The following is a 12,425-nucleotide window of genomic DNA, read 5'->3' as shown; positions in this document are numbered from 1 at the left end:
CATTCCTATGTGAGGAAAACAGCGCTGCCGCATAACAAAAGAAATTGCTATCCACCTTACTCGGATCATTACTTAATAACTTTGCCAACAAACATTGTCAGTAATCATATTTGTAAGGATAATTCTAATGTGGAACAATAATGATGAAGGCTATGATCATGTTGATGCTGGCAATCAGGAAAGAGCTGAACTGGGTAAGAAACTGTATTCAATACCGACACTGGGTCTAACTTTCGCTTAAATAGCCATTTTTTTTTATTTGTTTCAAGCTTTGAATTGTTTCAACTATTAATGTTGGGGTTTATATAGAATCACCCCCAAAGTTCCAAAACCGTTTAATTTTGGAAAACTGATGCATCTGCATCTCTAAACATGAACTTCTTGTCCTTGCAAAATTATGACCATTTTAAGTCACACTGAAAAAGAATTAATCATCTGTCTGTGCACAATTAAAATTAATAATGTCGTGACTTTTGAGATTTTTGAGATGCACTAACGAATTTTTACTCTCTATGGAATCCCGTACGCACTATAAACTTACGGCTTAATTTTACATGGTTCAAGAAATTCCAGATTTCCGCCCAGCTAGGCAACTGCAACGGCCTGGCAATGACCAAAACGTAGTTTGAGAAACTTAAAGGATTTCGGCACCAAATGCCATGCCACTTTGGTCACACTGCTGTGCAAAAATGTATTGAGGAGCAACCGGTCACGATGACTTTACTGACTTGGCTGAATCGAACAAGAGTCGTAATTTTGGTTTTACAACCTCTCTGAGAGCCATTTCAACGTGCTACAGCCGAATCGTTATGCCGGCCAGCGCCGCACAAGACAAGATGAAAGACTTTTTTGCAACTGAAAGTAGTGACATGACAAGTGCTTGCCATAACCTGAAGAGTTACAAGGTTAATATCTCTGGCAACACTGTGTAAATAATTTAAATCAGCTTAAAAATGATGTTATATGGAAATCTGAAGGAGAAAACCGACTGAAGTAAAAAAAAAGAGTTTTGAAACGGTAATATAAAAGTGAGTGGTTGAAATGAAACTGATTTTTGCGACAAACGGGGACACACCTGCCTGTACAAGATAAAAACAGCAGATGTGGCGGAACATTACAGTTAGCAGTAGAATTCCAAAGAATGAAAGCAATGAATTGGTGGCCTTGTGCACGTCTCCAAGACCACTGACCTTCCGCGCATGTTTGTTATTACACGGCAACCAGAAACCAGAAACCATTTTAAACCCACAGAAACCATTTGGACTCTCGAAGACATATAGTATGCATCTACTTCTGTTCAATTTGTTGACGTACAAAACGTCATATATTTCACAAAACCATTTCTATTAAAGCGGCAAAAAGATCCATAGTCGTTAGGCATTTCAATCAACGTTTTATTACATTTTAAAATAATATTATTATTAATAGCAGTTTCTTAAAGAACCAAGTAGATAGCCCAAGATCTGGTTTGAAAAGATGTACAACCGTTCGCGGACTTCAGTATTCTTTTTCTAATGGGAAGCAACTAGCAAAGAAATTGGCCAATGAGGGTCAAATAGGCCTCCTCAGGAGCCTATCACCACCCGTGCTGGCCTCCTTCTGTAATTTTAGAGGGGCCTTTATCAAGAATAAGGTGGTCCGTCGATGAACTGGGCTGTTTGGCACTAAATCCAAAAAAAAATTGAGTGCTTTTTGAGACTTTTCACATCGACGCTTTTCCGCCATTTTAGAACATTATGGGCAACTGAACAAGCCTGGGTTCGAATTACTGCGGAATCGCGGATGTTTGTCGGAGAAATAATGACTCAAACGAATAAGAGAAAGGCAAGTGAGACAGTAAGAGGCTATAAAAGTTCAAAGTAAGTTAATAGAGCGGACGTCAAATCAGTGTTGTTGTCAGTGATGTTTTCGAATACTTTATTTCAAAAAAATAGTACTTAATACTTGGGTCTTTTTTTTGCACCCAATTTGACCCGGCAACGTAAATTTTATGCGGCATTTTTTCCAAATTGCGGAAATCCCGCTAGGCCACGCTCTAGAATAAACACTGTCAGGGAATCAGTTATGGACAGTGGCATTACAAATAAAATTGAAAGCCTCTCAAGACTCCTCCCAATTCAAATGATATTCAGTATCATTGTTTACCACGGTATTATTAACTCGATCTTGACGAGCCTTAACTATTGTCAGAGCTGGATTCGGGAAATTAAGAAGAGGTACGTTTCCTGTCTAATCGATCTCATGAAGACAGTCTTTTTTCATTGTTTTGTCTACTTTTGAAATTGTGAACAAATTAACCCCGCCTTCGCTAACGGCAGGACAACTTTATATTTCATGACAAACATTACAGTGGGCATTTCCTGTTGTATCAAAAAAACTGTGCTTACGAACGTGCTAAAACGAAAGCGCATTGCAAAGCAAAACGTAATATTTTCATTAGAATTGAGATCCAGGCTGGAAATCCTGAGAGCGCTAGTTTTGATCTCAACAGTTTCTTGTTCATTAAACTTTCATTGAACAGTGTTTTGTTTAGCCGCTCGTGCGTGATCATGTTCCACTGCGTGGAGACATAAGAACCGTTCAAGCACCGGTTCTTGACCTCGTTTCATTCATTGTTCACTGCTGCAAAGGGGCTTTCCCTTTGATTTTCTTTTTCTCTCTGATTGGATGAAATGTTCTTTTGATCTCTTGTCGATGAAAGTTAAGTTAAAATATCCGGTAACTGCATCACCCAAGTGTCATGATAATCGGTCGTTAGATTACTCTTGCTTGACTTTTATCAGAGAAGCCTTTCATTGTCTGTGAATTGACGAAGTCACAATAATGTACAAAATTGCTCATTGCAATTGATCAGGGGCGGATCCAGGTTCTTTTTTAGGAGGGGTTGCACTCGTCTCTTGCCCTACTTCAACACCAATAAACCACTTTTTTTTCCCGCAGAATACCAGTTGTATTAGAAAACCGCAGGTCATCTCAGGGGGGGGGGGGGGGGGTGCGCACCCCCCTGCACCCTCCCCCTAGATCCGCCCCTGATTGATAGTTCTGAGCATTATTGAGCAGTTAGTAAGTTGAAATCTTTGACTGTTTTTAAATTAGTGTTGGGTTTATTTAAAGAGTAGTTTTAAATCGATTTATTGAAGGGTCCGCCTAACACACCGTCCTCTGAGGCGTCCAAAATTTTGTAGCTTTAAGTACCGGTCATATACCAAGCAAAACATGACCAAAAGCTCTGAATTGTATACGGCTACTTCGAGAAAGGTTGTCGGAAAAAGTGCACGCGACAATCCCGAAAAGTATTGTCGTTTTAATTTGGTCAGGACGCCCCGGAAAAAAAACAACCGCGAATTTAGATTCAAGTACCCTTTGTGAGTTTTTCTGTTTTCAGATGATCTTTTCGGTTGCATCTTGGTTTTCCTGAGATCTTTTCCACTGATATGCCAAGTCAGCAGAATTTAATTATCCGAATCACGAATGTTGAAACGTCCTGATTAAGTTATAATACGTAATGTTCTAGAATGCCTGCCTTTTTGTCACCACAATCACAACACACGTTCTTGACAATCAACCCAGTCAAAAGGTTAGTTGGTTCAATTCTGTCCTTTTTCCACAATATTGGCCTCCTTTATATTTCTCCGTGTGGCGCCTTTAGAGAATTAGGGAAGCCAAACAGTTCAACCAAGTATTCCCGCAGGAGTATCCCCACCCACCCCCTGCGTCTTGGCGCTGTTTTTGGGGTGATAAACAAAGAGCATTATGGTATGTTATTGTATTTTCTGGAATGGTCAATTCTGCGGGTTCATCACTCAAAGGGCAAGCCAAGAACTGATCGTTTTTTTCCCCCTTTTTTGGTTTTGCCTTTTAAGCTTAAATTACAAAACCTTTATCTTTTATCAGTTATAATTGTTTTATCAAAATTACTGTAGTAAGTGGATAGTCTTAGAAATGTATGAAATTCCTGCTTCTGAAGCATTACACTAACTATAGAGAATTATAAATTATCAACTAGTCAGTCCTAGATAACAAGCCACAATCAGGTGAGAGGACTGAATCGCGAGGATTGATAGAGCCCATGGCAATTAAGAAAAAGTCGCTTAAAATAAAATGAAAGACGAAGGGCTTCTCCGTTAAACTCAAATCTTGGTCAGCCAAATGAGTTACCAAGTGACAGCTTTTAGGCCGTTTGTGACAAAAGAATTTTGTCGGCGACGAGAAAGTTATAAAAGATCCCGGCGGGCCCAGTCGATGAAAATCGATCATAGGAAGCCAATCAATCGATAGAAATTAATCGATTAATATCCAATGGATGAATCGATTTTTTTCGACCAGTTTCAATCAAGTTTTTCGTATTTTCGACAGACGCTTTTTTAGGAACATAATAAACTATTAAAAATAGGTGAAACTTTCAATTACTAAGGCGTAGCGCAAACGTATCTGAAATCGATAATCGATATAATCAGGAGCCGAAGTTTTCGGCTCCTGATATAGTCGATTTCCGATGTGAATCGATTAATTAATATCGATTTAACGTGAATAGACTCAGCGACAAGATAATTTTCATGAATTAATAACCTGCGTAGCAAGCGTTTCCGTTTGTTTTCGGAGCAAAAAAAGACTGTGGAAGGGGATTTTCGGTTTTGATCGCGCGAGAAACTTAAACTAGAACCAAAAAAAAGAGGAGGGAGGGGGAGGGGAAGGAAGGAAGGAACCTCAAGCCCTCCCCGCTCTGTTACTTGCGCCATTTTTCGCGCGGTCTTTGACTCTTGTTCCTCGTTCTTTGCTCCTAAACCGCACAGAAACGTTTGCTTCGCAGGCTAATGAATTAATAATCATGACAAGTGCTTACTAGAGCGGACAGCCATGCATCTAGGGTTCAATGCAACGAGGGATGAACCCAGATGGTGGCCCACACGTTAGACTTTCTTAGGCTCATCTTAGAGGAACCCATATTTTGTTTGCTCCTAACTTTAGTGATCGGCCTTTCCCTTAGGATCCTTCTCAAGTGCTTTTAATGTGAGCCGCCGGCTCAGACTGAACATTTAACGAGGCAATAAAGTTAACAAATTTCTATACTGATACAACTTTCTGCAATAACGCTGTCTTAGAAAAATGCTAAAAGAAAAAAGGAAAAAAAAGCAAATAGGAATTAATCAGTGGCTAAACCACCATAGCGCTGATTTTGTTCCAGTTAAAAGCACTTGTTCAACTTCTACATAATGGTTAACTACCTATGACACATACTCCCCAATTCGACTTGCCGTATACATAGTGACAGTCATGACATCTCTAAAGAAAATATCTCCACAGTTAAAACGTGACATGCTGGCAGCGGAATACGACGCATTATTATGCTCTTATTCCCTTTCTTTTGTTTACTTTACTTGTACATATACTTTACAGTAAATATTAGTGTCTGTTTCACGGGTCAAGTAAAATCCGTCTGACTCTTAAATATTCATGCATTTCTATACTTCTAACTGCAACAACGTTGAAATAGAAAAATGCAAAAAAAACAAAAACAAAACAAAACAAACAAAAGGGATTTGAAAAAAGCGAAATGGAAATTGTTTATAGACATCAATATAGGGTTCATCAATTTGCAACCTAAGCGCACAGTTAGCATTTGTCTCCACGCAATACCACGCTAGCTTAAACGTTAATCCATATGTTGAAACCAGCACCCCTGGCGGCTAAGCTTGGCCACAAACCATGACCTATACCAATTTGATTGACGGCCGTCACGGATGGCATTATTTTAAGGGACTTTCCCTAAAATCTACTCTCTTATTGGCTCCAATTATCTTTGACATGAATAAAGATTAAGAAACTTGATTTCAAAGTCCCTTTCAAAGCGTATGGTAATTGTATGCGTGCACATGGCTCTCAAGTGACGACAAAACGGATAATACGCAAGATTTTTTTACCTCAACAAGCTAGAAATCGCCTAGAGGATGTACAAAATCTGTCTATTTGTGATTGTGCTTGTCTTGGGAGCACCTATGGTAAGTTTGCGTGTTTTTGTTCAATAGAAGGCTACAGTCAGAACCACTCGACACACCTCCGGACTTGCCAGGCCCATGCCACCTGATGATTTCAGGGTATCTGGCCCCAGTTTTTCAAAATCTCTATCTAGTGGATAAGGCAATTCAGTCATGGTTTACCGTTTACCTTACATTTATCCAGTGTCGGTAGATACTGATTTATCCGGTGGACAACTCTACCCAGGCAACCTGAGTTAGGTTTAGAAAATCATCAGGGAGTTGATCTTAATTGTTCTGTTTTATCTGTGTTTTTAAAGGCGTACTTAATAACATCAATGACCATCTGTAGCGCCTGCTTAGTAAAATTTACCTGTGAGTTAAGTTCCTTCATGATGCATGCGTGCAGTCCGTTTTTGTATGACAGCCTCTTCATGATTTTAACAGATTACAATTACATTAGAAATCTATTTTTAATAACTTAAAATGGCTTTTTTTTAAAAAATGCTATGAGTACGCTAACTGCGGATATCAACCACTACATGCAGTCGGTTTAAGCAGTATCAAATTAAATAAGGACACCCACGGTACAGCGTTTCGCATGCCGATATTATAATCATGTGTGACGTGTTGATTAAACCGATCTAAACCGCACGAACCATGATTTAAATGTTTGTTACAAGACATTAGCAATTTAGGGTCGATTTCGAAAGAAATGTTTTTTTTTTCTTTTTTATTTTCGATACAGCAAAAGGCAATGACAAAGTGCTGCAAGCGGCAAAAGTAACAACAATGAAAAAGCAGAGTACTTGCAAGCAAAAATATCCATCTTCTGTAAATAATGACCCCGGAAAACAATTCTGAAACAAATCAAAGAAAAATGCTTCCAAAGCAAGATTTTTGGAATTCCTAGCCAGCCAACCGCAAACGGTGACGAGGTATATTGACTGATACACACATACAATTACAATTCCATTGGAACAAAGATATTAAAAATGAAATAACTAAACTAACCGCAAAAGAAAAATGACAAAAAAAAATTGTAAACGACAAGCGAGAAAAAGACCACGAGAGAACTTTTCATAGGCCAGTGTCCTGAGTCAGGAACTAAAGATGTATAAATCACTTCCGTTCTGAGCCACTTGAAATAAAAGAAAATTCCAATGCTTCAGAACATGGCGCATGTCAAAAGGTCACTCTTTTTGTTTTCGCGGTTGAGTTTGTACAGCGCACACTGGACACCTTCAAAGATTAAAGTATAGAAGTGATGAAACCATCTGTGTACTTTTACTGCGGCAACACTTAAATCTTAAAACCAATTTTCAAAATGATCGCATTAGACAAACGCTACTAAGTTCAATTGCGTTGGATCCCAAACAAATGATTCAGGGGATATGTATGACGGCCTGACGGGGTGCGACCTTCAGACGCTTAATATAATCATTTTGTAAAGTCGAATGGCACCCCATTATCATGTCAATGCTCTTATCGTGAGAATGACAAAGTCATTAAGCTTTTATTTCGATGGCTTTGCTATATTAGAATGGCTAATAGGTCACAAAATAGCTATTTTAAAAAGGCGTTTAGGGACGGACATTAGAATAGTGTGAGGGGGGGGGGGGGAGGTAGGGGGGCTTTAGCTCGCAAGAATTCGGAAAAGATCAAAACATTAAGAAGATATGAAATTTTGACTCCACTACACAACATTAACAGACAAAACGTAATGGCAAATAAGTTTATTTTGGGACGGCTTGGCGAGAACCAACCCTACAAAGTAAAAATGGTGTAAATCCCAGCCCAACAACACTGCAAGAGTATGTTGTGGAAAGGGTTAAATAAGGCCCCGTCAACACATATGCGGATATTTTTTGATCCATAACTTTTTCTTTCCGGATTAAAAAATTTCCACGTCCACACGTGATCATTAGGGGAACTTTTAAAAGAACCACGACGAAGTTCACGACGACGACGTCTGTTGAACGGGGAAGGACTGGAAGGAGAACGTCAGTTTCGGCGGGAAAAAGGAAACTTAAGATGCAGTCGATCGGTAGGTCGACGACGAGGACACTGAATGTAAACAAACAAGTAGAAGTAGTAGAACTGTGATGTTTGTTCGCAACAAAGTTTTTTCGCAGAGGCGGCTTTTAAAACGATGCAAGATCTTATTTTATAAGCTGTACGTCTACTTTCATTGACAATGAAGAATTTTTAGTAATATCTGACCTTTTCGAATGGAAAAAACTCTGCTTTCCGTACGAAGATTATTCAATTTTCAACCTGAAAGAGATGACCGAGTCCGAGTGTCTGTCAGAGGTTAGTTTTGGAAAAAGAGACATTCCGATGCGATAGCTGTTTTCCATATAAAGTTCATTTCCTCTATATAAAAGATATATGATTTTCCTTTCCTAAATACGTACAACTAAATTTATCACTTACGAGTTCGCTCGCTCGGCCTCCACAGCTCAGTGTTGTCTTCGAAGTAAACACAATTCATCAGTCGAATTTTCAATCAACATCGCTTGTTAGGAGAAAAAAGGGATCTCTCACCGTTTCTGGGAACGGAGTCATCTTTCTACCGACGCTCAAAAATAAATAAATAGACGTGAAGGCTCCTCAAGACTCGACGAGGACGTCTCGACTTCACTTTATGACCTTACGAGGATAACTCTATAACACAGGATGACTCGCCGAGGATGACTCGATGAGGCACCATTACTTGGCGATTACGGATCACTCACCGTTTCTGGGAACGGAGTCATCTTTCTACCGACGCTCAAAAGTAAATAAATACATCCTCGAATTTTCAAGCGGTACTTCAACACTCGACGAGGACGACTCTATTTTCACTCCAAGACTCGACGAGGACTCGATGACTCTGCGAGGATGACTCGGTGAGACACGGTTGACTCGACGAGGACGACTCAACGAGGCGATGACTCGACGAGGATGACTCAACGAGACGATGACTTGACGAGGACGACTCGACCAGGCAAGATGTGTCGACGAAGACTACTCGATGAGTCACGGCAAGGGATACTTGAACCTAGTAGTCAGGGTTGTCGACAATTGAAAGGGACATTTGTTTTGCGATATTTCTTATTTTCCATTATTTTAAATGTTAAATCTTTATTGAAATTATGGTCATTTATCCCATTTTTATTCGGCTGTTTTATTTCACTCATCAATCCATCGTTCTGAATACTAAAGTTTCATTTCATTTTCATCTATATAATTATTATAGGAATACACAGTACTAACGTTATTGGCGGTCTCATAAGCGCGTTAACACGTTGGATCAGCCTGTAAACCCAACATTATTTTTTCTCGTTTCTAAGAAATATGTTCTAGTGTTTCCAATGTACATGTTGCAGAGGGTTACCTATTTCCTGGCAGTAGCAGGAATAGTTGTAAGAAGTACAAGATTGGGAAGATTATCATTCAGAAAATACCTGCATGCAAGAATCTAGTGGTTTAAGAACTTTCTGGCAGAAATTTGCCATCCTAATACTCAAAAATATACTGAATATATAACAACCTTTTTAGTCCCAAAAACGAAAGAAATCAAGCAGGTTCTTAAAAAAGGAGTTTGAAGTTTGCAAATTGATAAGACAAGAAAATACTGTACCAAACTGTACCACTGTGAGTCTTGTAATTCCAGAACAAAAACAGGGTTATAAAAACTACAGATTGTAACTGTCTTCATGGACCTTGTTGAAAGGCACCAAACTCAAGTTCCTTTATAGACTTCAAAAGTGTAGGTTCTTACACGCAGATTTGTACTGTAACTGATATGATTTTCTATCAAAGCTTATACATTTTTTAAAATAGTATTGAAAAATCCACAATAATTAGTGTAATTATTGTAACAAGGCTGTGTTCTAGTTTATATTGAAGGGAAACCCAGAGCTCTGAACCTGTGAAATCCAGAGTGATTTTCCCATTGTTCAAGAGCAAAAAGAGGGTGCCAGAGGCTTTTGGGTACTGCTAGAGCACAGCCCTGAATATTTATATAATATGAAAAGAAACTACTCAACTTCCTCCAATTTTTTTCTTTTTTTATTTACAATTGTCTTCTTCTTTTTTTGTTTTTTTTTTTTGACAAATTATCCTTAATACTTTAACGAGCACCCTGGGAGCAATTTTGAGGCAAAACTGACATTCCAGCACCAACGATATCAGATAGGTTCACATGCAGTATTTAGTCATGAATAATATTTAATGCAGTGAACAATTTACTTTTGATTAATAATAAGGGGGGAGAGGAGAGCTATTTATAGTGGGAGAGTTAGTTGAAATGCCGGGGGGGGGGGGGAGAGGGTCAGGAGGTAGACAGAGGATTTAAAGTAACAAAAGCTAATTTTCATTTTCTTGATGTTTTATGTTCTGCTGGCCTCTGCTCTGCTCCTGCTCTGTTGTGTTCTGCTCTGAAGAAAAAAGAAATACATGTAGTTGCTTGTTGTGTTATGTTCTTTGCTATATTACAACTACAACTTTTTTTTCTGAACTATTCATGTAGCTTAACCAATCCCCCTCCCCCTCTTGTACACTTCTTATTCACTTTCTGAGGAGAGTGACTTCTATACTTTTTGTGGGTCAATACTACCCCTATTTTCAACTTTTTCAACAATAATTTTACAATTGTATTGAATGAATGTGTTCCCTGTGTAAAATAATTTTACAATTAATTTTATTGATGACTTGAGTATTTTTTTCCATGGCTATTGAAGCATCAAGTGCTCATGTCTTGAGGGACAAGTTTGAAGGCCATCATTTCTGAATTATATTTGACTGCCTTCTTTTCTTCTTCTTCTTTTTTTTTAACTTCCACCTATGTTGTTATTTCACTTCTTGGAAGTTCCCTACGCTTGCTATATGTCTAATTATCTATAATACACTGTAAAGTGAAACCTGACTTTTCAACGCACCTTTAGACATTACTTTGAAAATTCAACTCCTTGAATGCTTCCCGCACACACCTGAAATGAAGAAAAAAAAAAGGTGGAAGTATGTCTTTCTAGAAAGACATACTCCCACCACCACAACAAGTGCTCATGGAAACAATCCTATGCGAGGTTTTTTATTTCCTTAAATTTGCTTTCCTGTGTGAAACTTTCTTTTTTATTCATGAGAGGACACAGAGGCTTTTTACTGGAAGTACAATCCCACGCAGGGATGTTTTCTCCGCTGGCAGCTAATCCGACTTAATCCCATTTAATATGTCGCGCTCCTCGAAAGTGCGAAAATTTTCTTGTCGTGTATTAGATTTCAGATACATTTTCTTAATCTTCATTTCGCGCCAGAATAAATTAGTTTGCGCGCAAAGCGCTCCTGAAAAAATCACAAGGTTTGTCCCACTTCGAGTCCACCTTCTGGAGATACGCCGGCTTGGTAGCTGAAATACATTGCTGAGGCGAAGATCTGGCATTTTTTCCTCCTCGTCGTATTTTCTCCACGACAAATGTTTATATTGGTGGTGAGAATGCAGAGCATATCGGTGGATTTTACTTCATGCGGCTTGCTACTTCTGAAAGAAGAGTGCCGGATTTCATCGTTTTGTCCATGTTTACTAGTGTTGGCGAATGTAAGGTAAATGAACCGACAACTGTAAGGTAAGAATTGAAGTTTTAAATTTGTTACTCGGCGAAAAATTGTGGAATTGGAATTCGTGAAACCCGTGGATATTACCTCTGTTACCTAATGTCATGTGATGACTCCTCGCTTTTTCGATGCGTAACACAGATACAAGAGATAAATTTCTTTCGCAAATTGAAATATAATTTACTTAACGAGACCATTTGACGAATATTTCTGGTTATATGCTTTATTTATATTTGCTTGGCTTATTCAGGGTACATGCCAGGAGTTTGATGACAATGCTTTGAGTGCTATAATTATGCTGATAAATTTTTGCATCTTTATATTGAAACTCATGTAAGCCAAACGTTTCTAACCTCTAGCAAAACACTCTTCTATTGTGGAGGAACTTTTAACGTCTTTCGGGACCTAATATGGTGTCAAATTTTTAGGGGGATTAAAGGTTGATTTTTGGCCAAACAGACTAGTTTTTTGTCTCTGAAGAGAGCGCGAGGCAAACGTCCGTCACAGAGCGCAGTGTAACCCAGTGATTCTTTAGGTAGAGCTAACAAACATAGGCTGCACTTTAGGTGGCACACCCATGGGTGCAGTGTAACTCAGTGATTCTTTAGGCAGAGCTAACAAACATGCAGTGTAACCCAGTGATTCTTTAGCTAGAGCTAACAAACATAGGCTGCACTTTAGGTGGCACACCCATGGGTGCAGTGTAACCCAGTGATTCTTTAGGCAGAGCTAACAAACATAGGCTGCACTTTAGGTGGCACACCCATGGGTGCAGTGTAACCCAGTGATTCTTTAGGTAGAGCTAACAAACATAGGCTGCACTTTAGGTGGCACACCCATGGGCGCAGTGTA

General features: G+C 38.9%; 1 protein-coding gene across 1 annotated transcript in view; it reads left to right on the top strand.

Moving 5' to 3' along the window:
* Positions 1–5,884: 5,884 nt before the first annotated feature.
* Positions 5,885–12,425, top strand: part of LOC140923003 (uncharacterized) — a 144,862-nt gene continuing 138,321 nt past the window's right edge. The window contains exon 1 of the mRNA XM_073373052.1: positions 5,885–5,999. Within this exon, the coding sequence (XP_073229153.1) occupies positions 5,949–5,999 (51 nt within the window). The 5' untranslated portion in view covers positions 5,885–5,948. The remainder of the gene's footprint in view (positions 6,000–12,425) is intronic.

This window comes from Porites lutea, chromosome 13 (genome assembly GCF_958299795.1).
Source record: "Porites lutea chromosome 13, jaPorLute2.1, whole genome shotgun sequence".
NCBI lineage: Eukaryota > Metazoa > Cnidaria > Anthozoa > Scleractinia > Poritidae > Porites > Porites lutea.
The sequence above is the reverse complement of the archived record's forward strand: the minus strand, read 5'-3'. Positions and strand labels throughout refer to the sequence as shown.